Source organism: Acinonyx jubatus, chromosome A3 (genome assembly GCF_027475565.1).
Source record: "Acinonyx jubatus isolate Ajub_Pintada_27869175 chromosome A3, VMU_Ajub_asm_v1.0, whole genome shotgun sequence".
In the NCBI taxonomy this organism is placed as follows: domain Eukaryota; kingdom Metazoa; phylum Chordata; class Mammalia; order Carnivora; family Felidae; genus Acinonyx; species Acinonyx jubatus.
Genome location: NC_069388.1, coordinates 137,138,200 through 137,154,739, shown reverse-complemented (window position 1 = coordinate 137,154,739; position 16,540 = coordinate 137,138,200). Strand labels below are relative to the sequence as shown.

The 16,540-nt window shown below is 64.5% G+C and overlaps 1 protein-coding gene across 3 annotated transcripts in view; it reads left to right on the top strand.

Moving 5' to 3' along the window:
- Positions 1-15,696, top strand: part of TPO (thyroid peroxidase) — a 45,017-nt gene extending 29,321 nt beyond the window's left edge. The window contains exons 10-16 of one of the 3 annotated variants that reach the window (XR_008289738.1): positions 305-542; positions 934-1,142; positions 1,782-1,952; positions 5,245-5,376; positions 8,997-9,096; positions 9,787-14,332; positions 15,283-15,307. Coding sequence is in view for 2 of the 3 variants with exons in the window: in XM_027077762.2 (XP_026933563.2) it covers positions 305-542; positions 934-1,142; positions 1,782-1,952; positions 5,245-5,376; positions 8,997-9,096; positions 14,209-14,332; positions 15,283-15,321 (1,013 nt within the window). In the remaining variant the exon portion in view is untranslated. Of the gene's footprint in view, positions 1-304; positions 543-933; positions 1,143-1,781; positions 1,953-5,244; positions 5,377-8,996; positions 9,097-9,403; positions 9,749-9,786; positions 14,333-15,282 lie in introns of those variants that run through there. The other 2 variants (XM_027077762.2, XM_053201324.1) reach the window with 2 other exon arrangements.
- Positions 15,697-16,540: the final 844 nt, after the last annotated feature.

The window sequence follows — 16,540 nt, the reverse complement described above, 5'->3', positions numbered from 1 at the left end:
GGCCGTGGGAAACCAGGCCTGCCTGCTCAGAGCCCCCCACACGTGTCCCCTCTTACCTCCCCCTCAAAGGCCCGGGAGGTGAGTTATGATCACGGTAAAATGTGGCGTCTGGGGTCTGGCATTGTTGTGCCTCCCACTGGGTTTATGAACTAGCCCTCCAGGAAGGCCCCGACGTCGGTGCCGGAACATTCCGGCACGTCGGGTAGTGGGCGGGTTCTCTGTAGCCAGGCGTCCTGGACGGGACCGGCGAGCCGTGGCTGCGGTGAGGCAGGCGGGGCAGACGCTACAGCCCCTCCCCATGCAGGCTACAACGCGTGGAGACAGTTCTGCGGCCTGCCCGCACTGGAGACCCGCGCCCACCTGCGCACGGCCACTGCCAACGCCAGCATCGCGGGCCGGATGATGGACCTGTATGGTCACCCGGACAACATCGACGTCTGGCTGGGCGGCTTGGCGGAGACCTTCCTCCCCCGGGCGCGCACGGGGCCGCTGTTCGCCTGCCTCATCGGGAGACAGATGAAGGCCCTGAGGGATGGAGACCGGTGGGTGCACCGACTGGGCCCTCGTGCGGGAGGCGACCCCGGGTCACCCCAGACGGGGCTCATGCAGGCCAGCACCCCGTGAGCGGCTGCGGATGTGTCCCAACCGCCCGGCCTCACGTGTGAGCAGGTGTCGCGTGGAGAGCGCGTGTTTCTGGCGCCAGAAGCCCTTTCTGGGGTGTTCTCTGACAGGTCTGCCCAGTGGGGCAGACGGACGCTAACCCGGGCCTGAGGCCCAGGCCCTCGAGGGCGCCCTCTGAAGGCTCAGCCTCGGCCCGGGCCCCGCGAGGACCCTGAGGGTCCTGGTTCTGGGCCCGGCATGGCGGGCGTGAGGAGTCGGGAAGCGCGCCGACTGCAACGGCCGCCCGGTCCCAGGCCCTCTCCTCTCGCGCAGGTTCTGGTGGGAGAGCAGCGGGGTGTTCACGGAGGCCCAGCGGCGCCAGCTGGCCAAGCATTCCCTGTCCCGGGTCATCTGTGACAACACGGGTCTCCCCAGCGTGCCCCCTGACGCCTTCCTGGTCGGAAGATTCCCGAGGGACTTTGAGTCGTGCGAGAACATTCCAGGCCTGAACCTGGACGCGTGGAGGGAGGTCCTTCCTCAAGGTGACGTAAAGCCCTTCTTAACTTCTGTCGTGGCACATGCATTATTTGCAAGGATGGGGGAGGCGGGCGCCCCACACGTGAGCTGCACGTGGGACCCTCGAGTCGGGGTGGGCAGGCGGACAGGTGAGCGCATGGGCCTCGGGGGCACAGGTGTCCGCTGGGCCTCAGCGGTGCCGTCTGCAGAGCTCTGCCCGGTGCCAAGAAGCTGCATGGCCCGCTGGGCTGTGGCAGAAATGTCTCTGGCTGGAAGGCGGGAGGTGAGGGGGGTGGGGGGGCGAGGGGGTGAGGGAGTGAGGAGGAGGCAGGAGGTGAGAGCCCTGAGAGGCGCCAGGGGGCAGGAAGGCTGGGTAGGCCTCCCAGGGAGGGGTTGATGCAGGAGGAAGGTGCGGGCACAGCGTCCTGGACGCCATCGCTGTGTCTGGTGACCAGGGAGCAGCGTGTCGGGGTGCAGCAGAGCCTGGGGTGGGGGGACCTGGCCTGGAGCCGGCGTCCTGGGGCGGGTGGGCTTGGCTCTGAAGCCAGTGCTCCTGGTCGTGCGTGGCTGGACCGACCCGCGGGACGTGGGGTCCGAGTGGCGGGCGGAGGCGGGGCGGAGCCGGCAGTGAGCGCTGAGGGCACCCGCCTTCCGTCCCTGTGCAGGTGACGCGTGTGGCCTCCAGGGCGGAGTGGACAACGGGGACTGGGCGCTGTGCGGCGAGCCCGGGCAGCGCGTGCTGGTGTTTTCCTGCCACCATGGGTTTCGGCTGCACGGCCCGGAGCAGGTGGCCTGCTCCCCCCGGGGCGGGCGCTTCCAGCCCTCCGTGTGCAGAGGTCAGTGCTCCTCAGCCCCCGCTTCACCCCCAAATCTGTGCCCGTCAGACCGGGAGAAAGCGCAAGTGTGGCTCCTGAAAAGGCGCCTCTGAGCGTAACGACCCTCCCAGGTGGCGGGGAAACAAAGTGTCTCCTGGGTGGGGGTGCCCTCGTGGACCGCTTTCTAGATGCGTCACGACCGTCACGTCGGCATGCAGGTATTAGGGACAAGTCAGTGACTCACAGGAGAAGGTTCTAGAGCCACATTCTCGAGTGAAACTTGAAGGAGGGAGGTGCTTCCTCTCGGAACGCTCTGGGACACACTTGTCACCCGGCTTGCGCACCTGGGCATGTGGGCGCCCCCAGGTCACCTCCCATCCGTTCGTCCAGCCTGGCTACTGGCAGCGGTGTGGGGGGAGGGGCGCGAGCACAGGTGAGGGTCCCCCAGCGGCCCTGCGGAGGAGCGGGCAGAATGGCCGTCTGCAGCGGATGCCTGTGTGTGGGTCCCTGAGGCCGGGGACTCCTGGTGACCGCAGGCCCGCTGGCTGAGAAGTGACCCACAAACCGTGCGTGCACCCCACCGGGCCGCGGCAGCCGGGGAAGCGATGCCAGAGGCACGCAGGCTCCGCTCATCGGCCCACGACCTTGGCCACGACTGCCCCTGGGAGGAGCCTGGCGACAGGCAGGGAGCCGCGCGCGGGCTGCTTGTTAGGAGCTGCTGACGGCCCAGCGGGCACAGGGGTGCAGCCACGCAGGAGTTTCAGTTCAGGAAGAGGAAAGCATTCTGGAGGTGGATGGAGGCCGCGAGAGCGAGCTTACGGCCACGGAAATGCTCAGCTAGAAGTGGTTCACGTTGCGGACGTTTTGCCTCGGTGACGAAGATGCGGTTCTGGTCTCGGAGGCCGGCGGTGTCTTGTCCCGAAGGGCTGCGGTGGTCACACAAGAGAGACTGACGGAGACCGTGAGCGCCAAGGCCGGGCTGCAGTGCGGTCCTGTGCACCTGCTTGGCGAGGGCCGGGGTCTGGGAGGGGCTGAGATCTGGGAGGGGTCGGGGTCCCCGGAGGGGCCCGGTGGCTGGCCCCAGAGTCGTGTCCAGGGAGAGCCCTGAGGAGCAGTCGCCAGAACAGGAGCAGCCAGGTGAGACCCTGCCGGCTCGGGCGAGCGTATCGCCAGGCCCAGGGCTGGACTGGAAAACCCCCGTGCCCAGATTTGCACGAGCAGGACGTGAGCGGCGAGGCTGGAGGACACCCCGCGCCTCATCCGACGTGGTCGGGGGGAAGCCAGAGCTTTGCCCTCGAGGTTCACAGGAACCCACGGTGCCGTGGGTTACACCCTCTTTGCCTAAATACCTAGACGTTTTACATGTGGATTCAGGCGGATTTTAGCCCTCGTGACCCCAGAGCTCTATTCCTGACGTCCCGTCTCACACCCATCGGGTGTTTCTTCTTCCTTAATCAGCCGTCTGCCCGGCGCATGCCTGGCTCGTGCTGACCACTAGCAGTGAACTGAACCCCGGTGGGGTGAACCCGGCAGCCTTCGGGGGGCGTGGCCCGCCACGTGGACACAATTCCTGGCTCACGGTCCCCCCCAGGCTCCCAGAGCTCCCCAGTCTGGACCTACCTGACCAGATACCAAGACCCTGTCGGGTGGGGCGGCTCTGAGAAGCCTGCTCCCGGTCTAATGATCCTGCCCCCCGCTGGCCCGCGCCCCTGCTCACCCTGCCTGGGCCACCTCAGTAGCTTTGTCATCTGCCCCCAAACCAAGAGCTTCTGTGACTCCGCGTTTGCAGAGGCGACCTGACCGAGGGGGGTCATCCGTGTCCATGGCTTCTCTGTTCCGGTTAGTCACAGGCACAGCAAAAGCACAGGCAGATGCCCAGCGTTACCAACATAGCGAGTCCAGAGCCGGTGGGTTGGATTTTGGTGCATCCACACCGGGAACTCTCGTGCTGAATAAATTAGCAGTGTGTCCACTGACGTGAGATACTGTCCACAGATTCACCAGGTGAGATGCACATCACGGAGCAGCTGCACAGTGGGAACCCGCTTGGGGCGAGAGGAGCCTGTTTGTAAATACTTCCAGTGCCTTCGGGAAGACGACGACTCATTAATCTCGGTTTCAAACTTGGCACAGTGAGACGGGACGAGGAAGGAGAGGGTGTTAACCTTTTATTTACGCGACCTGTGTTTTGTCCTCCTGCATTAACGATTAAGACATAATATCTTTAAACAAATTCTGGAAAACTCAACGCGGTGCAGCCAGTGGTATAAATGTGCTATTTCTGTACGTGGTATTTTTCACCTGATCTGTGCCCTGCACTGTGAGTTTCTAAGTCAAGGAAAAACAGCCTTTGAACACAGTGCAGAGAGTGCTTTTCCTCGTGGGGTGAACTGATGTGAACGTCAGAGCCACCTGTGTCCTCGGTGAACCACGGCGGCCACGGCTGCAGGGAGGAAAGAAAGGCTTTCCTGAGGATGCGGTGCCCGGGTCAGACGAGACACGCACTCTCCTCGTCACTCAGCCCTACTTTTCCACCAGCCCATCCACACGAAAGGCTGGTGGAAAAAGCGAACCTAGAAATTAACTGCAATGAGGCTCTTGTGAGGGCTTCGAAGTCGGGAATCAAAGTGGATAAGACGCGGGGTGTCTGTGGCCCTTTGCTCTGTTGTTGCCCAGAGGGTGTGTGATCCATGAATACAAACCGTGGCTCCTGTGTCTACTGGACAGGGAGCCCCGGGTCAGCACCCTGAGCTCGGGAGGGGGAGACGCACCTGGGCAGGTAACGGTCCAGGAATCTAGGACTAGGCAAGCCTGAGACCAGTGTGGGTCTGTCCCACACGTTCCGTGGCTTCCCCGGGGCAGGGGGAGCAGAAGGTGCGGGTCCCCAACCTGGGCAAACATGTCCCTCGGGATGCACCGCAGCCCTGACCCCTGGCCCCTTGGATGTGCATAATTACACCCGTTTACACGTGGGAAGAGCCCAGCTGGGGGGAGCCCGCACCCTCGACCTCCGTGTCAGGAACAACCCCGCCCCACACGCCCACCACACGGCCTGGTCGTGCTGGGCAGCGTGGTCACAGAGTGGCCGACTGGCTCTTGAGCTGACCTCACAGGCCGACGAGAAGAGAGAGGTGCTCCCACAGAGGCTCCCCCGAGAGGGACACGCCCCACAGGGCACTGGGGGTTCTCATATTCTCTAGGCAGCAGTCTGGGGGGCCTGCATTGCGCCCAGGGTGAGGACCGGAGCTGGGGAGGGGACGCCACAGGGAGCCGGGGGAGGAGACGGCGCCTGACCTCCGTGTGCTTTGTGCAGACGTGAACGAGTGTGAAGACACGGCACAGCCCCCCTGCCACCCGTCGGCCCGGTGCCGGAACACCAAGGGCAGCTTCCGGTGTGAGTGCACAGACCCGTACGTGCTGGGGGAGGACGGAACGACGTGCGTAGGTGAGTCCACCCTCCGCCTGCGTCCTGAGCACGTCTGCAGTGTGCCTTCCAGAGGCCCGCAGGGTCATCCTCCTAGATGCGTGTCCCGTGACGTCCTGTGTGTGCTCCCTGTGCCGCGTCCGTGACTCTGGGTGGGAGCGGGGACCAGCCAGTTCCGACCCCAGCTTGGCAGCGGGAAAGACACGACACTTGTGAAGGGCGAGGTAGCGTGGGGGCACCGCCCCGTCCTCTCCGGCACTGGGGACACCTTCCTGTCCTCTCCAGTGTGGGGGCACCGTCCCTCCTCTCCCGGGAGCTTCCGCTGTGAGGCTGGCACCACGTTTCATTCTCAGTACGGAACAGAGAGGTCCAGTGACTTGCTGGGGGTCACACAGCCACTCGGTTGCAGACCCAGGTTCCTAACTTGGCTCCTCGCCCCCGTGAAGGAGAATCTGCAGGGACAGATTTTGTTCAGGTGGGGGTGGGGCACCAGGCCGATGGAGCCCAACTGCAAACACGCCAGGGCAGCCGGAGACCCGAAGCCGGCCACACAGCGCGGGCTGTGGGGGAGGGGAAGCAGCTGGAGGGCGTGGTCAGGCTGGGGGATTCCTGCAGAAGCAGCGAGTGTGCGGGGCGGGAGGGGCCCCTCGCTCCAGACAGACTCCAGGCGGCACCCTTGTCCCCGAATGCATGCAGCAGGCACCGCCCGGGCGCCCACATGAGGCGCAGGGATGGCGGGGTGGCGGGACCCTGACGTCCCCGGCTTGTGAGGGGTCAGAGTCCTGTAGGGGAGCAAGGCACGAAGCCGCGTAGAGCCCGCCCTCGTGGTAAGTGCCACAAAGGGGCGCGTGACGTGCAGGTATGTCCGTGAGGACACCGGCCCGCCCAGGGGTTCAGGGAGCGTCTCTGTCACAGCGGGGCGCAGGCGGAGGTGAGGGGTGGAAAAGCACTGCGGGTGCCAAGGCCCTGGGGCAAGCCAGTGGGGATGATTGGGAGGAGGGGGGACAGGAGAGGCGGTGAGAGCAACGCGGAGCAGGCCCTTGTCCCCTTATGTCCCTGTGTCGGAGGGCGGGACGCCTCCTCACACCTGCGCCGCAGGAGACGGCTGCCGTGGGCCAGGCCGAGGTGGCGGCAGGACGTGGGTGTTGCGACCAGAGGTGGACGCGAGGGACGAGGGACACGGATGTGCAGGGAGCCTAGGGCGCTCCGCAGGTGGGCAGTGCAGGGGCCCGGCCAGCTTTGGGACCAAGACGCCCATCCTGGCGCCTGTGTGTTCGCTGAGAGCGGCGGGCACGCTCACGGTTTCCGGTCATGAGGGCCGACTGAGGGGCTGAGTGCGGGCGGGTCGAGGCCCCGTGGACGGTTCTGAGAAGCTGTGACTCGAAGGGCCCCCTGGACAGGAGCCAGTCCCGCCCCCACACGCCGCCCGTGCAGAGCGCTGGTCACACGTGCCGGGCCGACCGCGTGGTCCCGCCGGGGAGCCTCAGCGGGCCCGGAAGCGGCAGGCGGGGCGTCAGCTGCTGGAGGGCATCAGGGGCAGGTGCAGGGAAAATCCAGTCCCTGCGCTCTGGGGCCCCGGCACCCCGCTTTCAAGGCGAGGGGGGCCCCCCACGGGAGACACCCCCGTCACGCCACCCTGAGGGATCTCCGTCCCCGACAGCCACATCCACGAGCACCGTGGCAGGTCTTACTGTGGCGCGGGCACCGGGCCTGGGCCCTGCCCACGGGACGCGTCCCGCTGCTGTCGTGGCCGGATGTGTGTGTGTGCCCACGTGACCCGCTGTGGCTGCCTCCAGCACGCTAGGAGCTGTCTGCTCCGGACGCCCCCTAACCAGCCTCTCCGAACGATCCTGTCCCAGAGGGTGGGCTCTCAGGCGGGAGGACCCCACGTGCGCACGTGTTCGGTGAGGCGGGGGCCCGGTGTCGGGAAAGACGGACTCTCACCTGGGTCACTCGGCGTTGTTACCCCGTCCTGGGTGGGTGGGGACAGAGTGCAGACACCCGTCTACCAGAGGCTCCCCCCTCACCTCCCCGTGGCGCAGCCCCCCGCTCCCTGCGCCACACCCACTGCCCACTGGTGTCCATGACCACGTACAGGCTGAGAGACCCCAGGTGCCACGGGAAAGCTGGGCCACCGGGCACGCTCACGTTGTGGGCAAAGGGCCCTTGTGTTGGTGCGTTTTGTGCGCGATCGTTAACGGCCACATGTGCGTGCGGGCTTTCCCCGCATCAGGGTAGGTGAGAGGAGACCCCGCGGCAGCCACACGGAGCCCAGTCGTGCTCAGCTAGCTCTGGGGTTGCTTGGCTCGGAGCCCTGGGATGGGACCCTGTGCTCGCTTGCCTGGTGGCCCCGACATCCAACACACACGGGCTGGGCCGGACCGCAGACCTGTCACCCGTCCTGGGGGCTGAGTCGGGGATCCGGGTGTGGGCAGGGCCGTCCCCGGCGGGCCCGTGGGTGGCATCTCCTCCCGGGTCCTCACCTGGTTCCCTGTGCTGGCTGCGTCCTGATGTCCCTTCCTCACAGGACGCCCGTCAACGGGATTGGGGCCCGGCCTCACGACCTCGTTCGACCTCAGTTACCTCTTTAGGCCCATCTGCGTGCAACCGCGCTGAGGCTGGGGACAGTGGCGAGGCCGGGTGGACATCAGGCAGGTGGGGTGGGGCCCCTCCCACACAGGAGCTGGCTTGACGCAGGGTGACAGGCCACAGACCGCGGTGGATGCATCTGGGAAGTCCGTTCTTGGCCATTTTACAGAAATCAGTGGGATCGAAGAGTCACAGGTCCCATGTGTCTGCTTGGCCAGCACTGAGCCCAGCAGACCTGGGATGACCCACACGTAGGCACAGGACCTGCTCCCACACAGGAGCCGGCGAGGGACGGGCAGAGACGCCCGCGCCCTCTCTCCCCGTCAGGCTCGTCCTTGGCAGGTGGTGAGACCCGGGAGGCGACGGGTCTGGCAGGCCACCTGTTCTCTCCCCGCTTCTGGGATGGGGAGGTGGAAGTCAGGTGTGGGCCGGGCACTTCCCGAGTCCCGTCACCGAGCCCTGCACGTGCCCGGCGACTCCTTGCAGCCCCCCCTCACCCCCGTCCATCCACGGCCCCTTCCGGTCTGCACCCATCAACCCTGCTCAGTTTCTTTGCAGAATGAACAGCCAGCCCGTAGCTGGGGCGCCTGCTGTGTCGGGGCCCCACGGCTCCCCCTCGGGGCTCCGACCATGGAACGGAGTTCAGCCTCCACCTGCTTCTGTGAGAAGGGGCGCCGAGGGCTCGAGCTCGTGGCATCACATTGCACCTCCCCCACCTGCCCGCTCGGCCCCTCTGTGAGGGCAGCACGAGCACGCGGGGTCCCCAGCACCTCTCCGCGGGGCTCACGCGTCTCTGCCTGTCGGTCCTGGCGGGAGGGCCTGTTTCCTGGAAAAGGGCAGGCACCCCTGCGCTCTCCCCAGCTCTCCCTGCACCTCACATCGGGGGGAGCCCGTCTGTGGAAATGGCAGCTTCGGGCAGATTTGTGCGCCCAGGTGCACCACGCCGTCGCGAGCAGAGGCGGGCCCCCTCGGGACCAGGGTGGGCTCGGGCTCCGGGGCACACCGGCCGCATGCTTGGCAGGCCGGCTCGCTGACCCCCTCCTTCTCCTCAGACTCCGGGAGGCTCCCCAAGGCATCCTGGGTCTCCGTGGCGCTGGGTGCCCTGCTCGTCGGCGGCCTGGCAGGCCTCACCTGGACGGTGGTTTGCAGGTGGTAAGTCCCCGCTCTTCCGCCGCAGGGAGGCCATTTCCTCCCCGCGGGCAAGGCTGCTGTGTTTCAGGGGCCAGGGTAGAGGGTCAGTGCCCCAAGCCCTTCCGTCCCCAGAGCTGTTCTGTACAAAGCATTAGACTTCCTGGTTCTTGATGACGCTTCAAACAAGGAAAGCGGGACAATGGCCCTCACGCCCCGGGAGTCAGGTGTCTGTGGGCAGAGACCCCGGGGATGGGGTTCTGGGAACGTTACAAGGTTGCAGGATGCTCTCTCAGGAGCCGAGATTCGCCCCCCGCCCCTGGTTTCTCAGAGAACAAGGGTCCTGTCTTCAGCCACATCCGCCACTCCAGGGCCGACTCCTGGGAAGCTGGGAATTGGGAAGTCGGACTTTTACGCCGAACCTGGCAGCGTGGTGGGGCCTCAGAGGCAGATCTGGGCGTCTGTGCGGCGGACGGGTCCGCGCCCCTGAGCCGCTCTCACTAGCAGCTCTTCAGGAGTCAAGCTCACACTCTTGCTGAAGTTTCTCACGTGCGTAAGATGCACGAAGCCGTTGCTCATGCCGTCTGGCCGCCCCCTCCACACCCGCGTCTGCCGCACCTCGTCCACCACTGCCTCCCGCGGTCTGTCCCTCCTGCCGCTCGCCCCACGGCCCCCGCGGCTCCCGCGTTGCTCTGCATCTCTCTCGTCTTCCAGCGACGCGGTGACCTCCACGCGTCGGCGCCTCCGTGGCTCCCGCCACGTCCCGACACGTTCAGAGACGCCTGCCCCTGACCTGAAGAGGGACATCTCCCCGTGTTCCTACACCCTGCAGAAGCAGGTTTTAAACAGCCAAACCTCATAGCCACGGCAGACAGGTGTGACCGTTGTGAGGCCACTGCTGTGCTCCACGGGTGTCACCGACCAAGGCCAGCCACAGCCCTGCTTCTGTCCCGAGCAGCTGAGGTGAAGCCCCCCCTAGCGTGACGGCCCCCCTCCGCCCATCCCCCCGCCGAGATGCTCTGGTAGACCCGGCACCCATATCCTTTAAGCTCCAAGACCACCTCTGCCTCGACTTCTGTCCCTGAAGAGTTCACTGTGTGTCTGGTAAGTGGTTTTTAAAGGACACGCTTTGCAGCAGATTCGTAACGTCCGACAGAACTAACGTTTGCCGCAGTTCAGACGATACCACGAGGGATTCCTTCGGGTCACCGTGAACAGGAAGACCCAGACATCACAGGTCACGCGGGCCAGTAAATTTAGCTGTTACCTCGTCTAACTTGTCTGTCGGTCACCTGAGTTTTTGTTATAGGCTGACGTGCGTCCCCCAGGGTCACACGCTGAAGACCCGACCTCTGGTGTCTCGGCACGTGACCACATGTGGAAGCTGGGTGGCTGTGGATGAAACTAGTTGAGATGAGGTCATGCTGCAGTGGGTGGTCCCAGCCCAGCAGGACTGCCGTCCTCACAGAAGGGGGATGGGGACAAGGACGCACACAGGGAGAGGCCGGGTGGAGACGAGGGCAGAGATCGGGGCGTCTACAAGCCAAGGGTCTCCAGCAAACCCCAGAAGCAGGAGAGAGGCTGGAGCGGATGGTCCCTCACCAGCCCTGCCGACATTATGACCTCGGGTGTCTACACTGCAGAACAGGGAGAGAGCAGATTCCCGTTGCCCAGTCCCCAGGCCGCCACACGGTGTTGCTGAAGCCCCAGAAACTCGTATGATAGTGTCGGTCTGTCCGTTTCCAGAATGTGTCACTTGCCTAGGCTGGTCGGCCACGGAGTAGCCGCGGGAACCTGGGGGCTGCGCGGGGCCGGGGCCTGTCCTCGGCCACCGCGCCCCTGCCTCCTCCTAGTTGACTCTGGCCCGACTGTGGTCGCACCCTCAGGGCTATTCTGACTGGTCACGGACTGCTCACCGCCCCCCACCCCCCACTTACCTGGCGGGGAGTCCCTGGAGTCGGGTTCACGGAGCATCTCCAGGTGTAGGACGGCAACCTGTTGTGAGAATCACTTGCTCTTAGAGGCGCGGACGCTGGTGCCAGTACGCCCGCAGCGAGCCGCTAAGTCAGCAGAGCAGCAGAAACTCGAGGGGCCATCAGCAAATACCGCCAGACGGGCTGGGCGCCGCTCCTGACCTGCCAAGTGTCACGCGGCAAGCAGCTGACGTTCCGTAATCGAGTGCGAATGTGCGATTTTGTGTTTGCGAACATTGCCGTTAAGACACCGGCCCTGGTCACCGGGTTACGCCTGTAGCCCCCACACCAAGAAACTGAGAGCCGTCGGCCCCACGAACACCTTTCCCGGGAAGTCTGGGGGGAAGCATCCCCGGAGCCTGACGGCCGACTACAGCCGGGAGAACACCTGAGATCACTCGGCCGAGCGGCTCGAGGCGGATGCTCACTTGCAAACAGGACGGCAGTTCACGCAGGAACCGGGCTCAGACCACGGCCGGGGCCGCCGTGTGGACCAGGCAGCCACACCCTGAGCCACGAGGGGGTGCAGCCCTGCCACGCCCAGAAGCGCCCTTTCCACTTGCGGGGTCCACTCCCCTCCGCGCCCCGAAGGCCTTTCACCTTTTACTTGAAACTGCTTTGGTCGACAGCTTGAATTTTCCCAGTTTTCGGTCCTCCCAGCGATGGGGGGAGGCTTGGAAAGGGGGAGTTTGTCCTCTGGATTTGAACCCACACAGGGAACAGAGGGAGGGGGCTCAGCTCCTGGTGGGCAGCCCTCCTGGGACATCTGGTTAGCGGGCGCTCAGCAGGGGGAGAGGGAGAGTCTGGCTGTGCCCACACGGACGGCTCTGCGTGCACGATCCACAATCGCCTGGCACCTGGGCCCCTGCTTCCCGCCCAACCCCTGCCGCCAGGCTGGGTGGCCTCACCTGGCGCCCTCCAGCATGCTGCGCGGTCTGAGCGAGTGTCTCGCGTGGCGGCTGGCCACACGCCTGGGACACCTGTCCTCCTGTCTTGGCCTCTGCTCCCCACGGAGCAAATTCAGTGACTTCCCAGAGGGTGTAGGCACGGGGCCTCCTTGCCTCCGCTCCAGCCGGGCGGGGGGGCCGAATCCGAGGCTCCCTCTCTGTCCCGCGCTCCCCTGGGCCCTCTGCAGTCCGGGCACAGGGGACCCCGCGGGAACAAGCGCCCAGCCGGCTTCCCAGACCTTTCCTTCCAGGAGACCAGACGCCTTCACCCACGCTACCCCAGGGAGGGTGGTCCCCCCAAGGCTTGCTGCTGTCGTGTCCTGAGTTCTGGAGACGTCGGAAGTGACCGCGGGGATGACGGGCTCCCGTGCGGCGGGCACAGCTGGCGGGTGGAGGACGTGTCCGAATGTCCTGCTGAGTCCTCACTGACTCACCATCAGCGACACTTCCTTCCTCCCGGATGGCCGACACTCCCCACACTCTCGCTCAGGTCCTGGTGACCCGCCCACCACAGGAGGAGGCTGGGCTCGGAAAGCCGTGTTCACAGCCTCACGCTCCTGTCTCTCCACACAGCCGGCTCCCTGAGAGCCCGCTCCCACCTCCCGCCACCTCACCAGTCCCGTCTGTCCCCACGTCCCGGGAGCAGGACCCATGAGCCAGCTTCCCGCTCGCTCCTTACGGAACACGTTGGAATCATAATTCTGTGACAAACGAAAAGGAGGATGGAAAGGGAAACAGTCCGCTCTAATGCTCTGTCCACAGAACATTCTGTTTTTCTTTCCCTGAAAACCTGTTTGTGAAACTACTCGTTCCGAGAACATGAGGTCTGACGAAGGGAGTTGGTGTGGTGGCCTGTGTGCGGCCGTCGGGGGGTGTGAGTGTTCTGCACACGCATGCACACACGTGCACACGCATGTTCCCACTCTGAGCTGACCGCAGCGACCTTCTAACGAAAGGACCGTGTGAACCGAACCCACCACCGCCTTGTCCCTTGAGGCCCTCACGGCTGCCCGCGTGCCCAGCGCCGTTAGGCAGAGACGGATTGTGGGACCGGAGCTCCAGTGGAGATGGCAGGATAAACAGAGGATACAAGCGGAAGGCTGGCGAACGGGGGGGGGGGGCGGAACGCCCGGGGGCCCGGGGCAGGTGCCGGCGAGAGGGTGTCTCTGGGAGCGGGCCCGTCTCCGTGGGACGTGTGGTTCTGACGGGGCTGTCCCACGCCTGCAGCCACACATCCCAGACAGAGGGGTCCAGAGAGCACGGCCCCTCCTGGCAAGTGGTGGCCACGTGCTGTGCTGTCCCAGCTCCGTGGCGGACATGCCCACGCCCCTGGGGCACCCACCCGGCGGGAGAGCTGGGCCGCGGGCAGAGGCGGAGGTGGGGGGGAGGGGAGGTTGAGGCACACAGCCCGTGAGGCTCGTCTGCCCAGGTCTCTGGTCCTTCTGCCTCTCAGCCGCCACCGGTCCTTCCTTTCCCGGCGCCCCAGGCTGCAAACCAAGGTGGCTCGGCTGACGTCTTTCTTCATATCCACGTAGACGCACATCACTGGGACCGGCCCCTCCTCCTGGGGCCAGCTCTGCGCCCGAGGGCCCAGTGCGTCCTGTGCTCACGTCCATTCGTCCCGCGGCATTTCCTAGTTTCCCTGTGACCCTTGTGCCCCCAGCTGCTGGGGAGGGTGTTGTGTCCCACGCTGGGGACGCCCCTGCTTTGTGGGGTGGGGGGCCACGGCCAGGACTGGCCCCAGCAGGAGAGGCGCACGCAGCACATCAGAGACGGTCACGTTCAAACGCAGAGCGTCCTCAGTGAGCGTGAGAATTGTAACGTCAGTGGGAGTGGGGGTCTTGCCCGTAATCCCAGTTTTCCGCATACGGATTGTGAGTTTCTGACGCGTTTCTGCACGAATTAAAAGTGCTGTCAGATAGGGGTGGCAGCACCGGGCTCGGGTGTGGTGGCTGCGGCCGCAGGGCTGGCGCTGGCCCCGCTCTGTGGCCTCCTGACGTCCCTCGTCTGACCGAGGACAGTACAGGCCACGCCGTGCGAGAACGTTCTCGTCGCAGTGATGCCGCCAGGCTCCTCCCCTGAGAGGTTGGGGTTGGGGGGGGGCTCCCCGGTGCTCCAACACTCCCTCCAGTCACGGTGGCAGCACGGCGTGGGGGGCGGGCCCTTGGGGTCCCTCTGAGGAAAGACAGTCGTAACCAGTGTGTGCTTGTCCACAGGACACACGCGGGCCGCAAATCTTCACTGCCCATCGTGCAGACAGGAGGAGCCTCCCAGCCGGGTCCTGGAACATCCCCGGAAACGGGGGCGCAGCCTGGTGCCTCCACTCGGGGCGCGGGGCAGGTGGGTGCACACCGGGCGATCGTGGGTCCCCGCGTGGCAGGTGTTTCCGTTCCGACCAGGAGGTGCTCCCCACAGCGCCCGGTCCTCCCCATTCTGCATCTGCCTGTGTGTTTTCTCCCACAAACCACATTTACAGGAGAATGTGAACTAGTGAAATGGTAACCTACTTTTTAAAAACTGTGGGCAAATTAGAACGGGTGAGCCAGAGTGGAAGCCGTGAAACGCTTTCGTTGTGCCAACTGAGGGCTGACGGCGGGCGTTCACCCCAGGTACTGGCTCAAGACGCCGCCAGTGAACAGGAGCTGAAAGGAAACGTTGACTTCTACGTGCACTTTTAAAAAATGTTCTAATGTTTGTTCATTTTTGAAAGAGAGAGAGACAGAGCGTGAGCGGGGGAGGAGCAGAGAGAGAGGGAGACACAGAATCCGAAGCGGGCTCCAGGCTCCAAGTTGTCAGCACAGAGCCCGATGCGGGACTCGAACCCACAGACCGCGAGATCATGACCTGAGCCCAAGTCGGACAGTTAACTGACTGAGCCCCCCAGGTGCCCCTAAATGTACTTTTTTAAAAAATGGAATAGTTGTAAGTAGCATCTAGACTTGTTTTTTACTGTTTTTACTCTGTACGTGTGACCTCAACAGATGCATTAAAAAGTCACTTCTAGAGGCGTCCGGCTGGTTCAGACGAGTGTGCGAATCTTGATCTCGGGTCATGAGGTCGAGCCCCACATTGGGTGTAGAGATTGCATAAACATAAGACTTTTTAAAAACTCACTTCGCACCCCTGCACCTGTCAGACCTAGGCGGTTGGCAGGCCCTTGCAACAGCCTGCTGTCCTGTCCCTGGAGATGCTCCCTGCACACCTGCACCCCTAATTAGCCCGGCCGAGACCCGAGGGCCGACGCGGGTCCCCCGTCTGTCCGTGTGCTCAGTGCGACTTGTCTCCCACAGGACCCGGCCTATGGATCGCAGACCCTCGTCTGCCGGTAGTAACCACAGGCGCCTGCTTGGAAACCCCGCGTGAGAACTTGCTTCCGGCTGATTCCTGGGAGCGCACGGCCGTCTCGGGGCATCTGGGGCAGAAGTGCACCCTGGAGACGACACGACCCGGGCCTTTCCGTCCTGCAGGAAGCGAGCTGCTTCTGAACACTCAGAGCCGCGTGTCACACACACGTGTGCTGCCCCTTTGTGGGACGGGACACAAGACAGTAGGCCTGCAGTTTACTGACCGGGGCATTCAAGGCTTCAAAATGGTTTCGTGTTCCCCAAATCACTCCCGAGGCTGTTTTCCACATCAGGGCCCGTCTGGCGTGTGGTCCAGTGACACTCAAGGGCGGACAAATAAATCCTCCCCTGACAACCGTCTGGCTGTGCGTGTGTGTGAACCGTCTGGCTGTGCGTGTGTGTGAGCCTGCCTGCCGGCTCCTCCTGGGGCTCCCGGACGGGGATTCACCAGCCCCTTCGTCCAGCCGGACAGACGGGGAGGCGCCGTGTCCACTTCGTTCAGGCATCATCTTCCCCACTCTCATCCTGGCTGTTGTCTTCTTCCTTCCACCCCGCTTCCTACCCGCGCACCTGTTTCCTGCTTGTGTGTTTTTCCAGTGTCCTGTGCCCAGGTGGCCTTCGCGCCTGTGTCCTCTCCCGGCTGCCCTCCTCCGGGCGGGCCTAGAAGCAGGGCGACTCTCGGGGTCTGTCTCACCCCCGCCCCGAGGGGTCGATGGCACGGTGTCCTGGGGCCCGGCCCCGCTCTGGACACATGCTGCCTGCCCCCAGCTCCCCTCACTCAGGCAACAGCCTGGAGGCCCTCTAAGGCCCGGACCTGCTGGCGTCGGGGGACCGGTCATCCCCACAAAACAGTTATTGTCATCGCCCCGCTTTTCCACACCGAGCGACCAAGCAGCAGCCCGGGTCCCTCCAAGGTGGCCAGTCCCCCTGGGCCCAGCCGGGAGATGGGAAGAGCACAGACGCACCTGCCCGGGAACCTGGGGAGTTAGTGACTGAGGGACACACTCCTGGACACCTCTTCACGACGTGCCGGGAAGGAGGACACGGCAAGGAAACTGCCGAATGTCCACGGCCCTGGCGTTCGGAACCTGCAGATTCTGTCATTCCCCACGGGTGCTGGGTCTTCCTGTGTCCCCAGACTCTCATTGCTGTTAATATGAAGTTAATGACGACGATTCAGCCACAGTCAAACACCCCGGCCAGA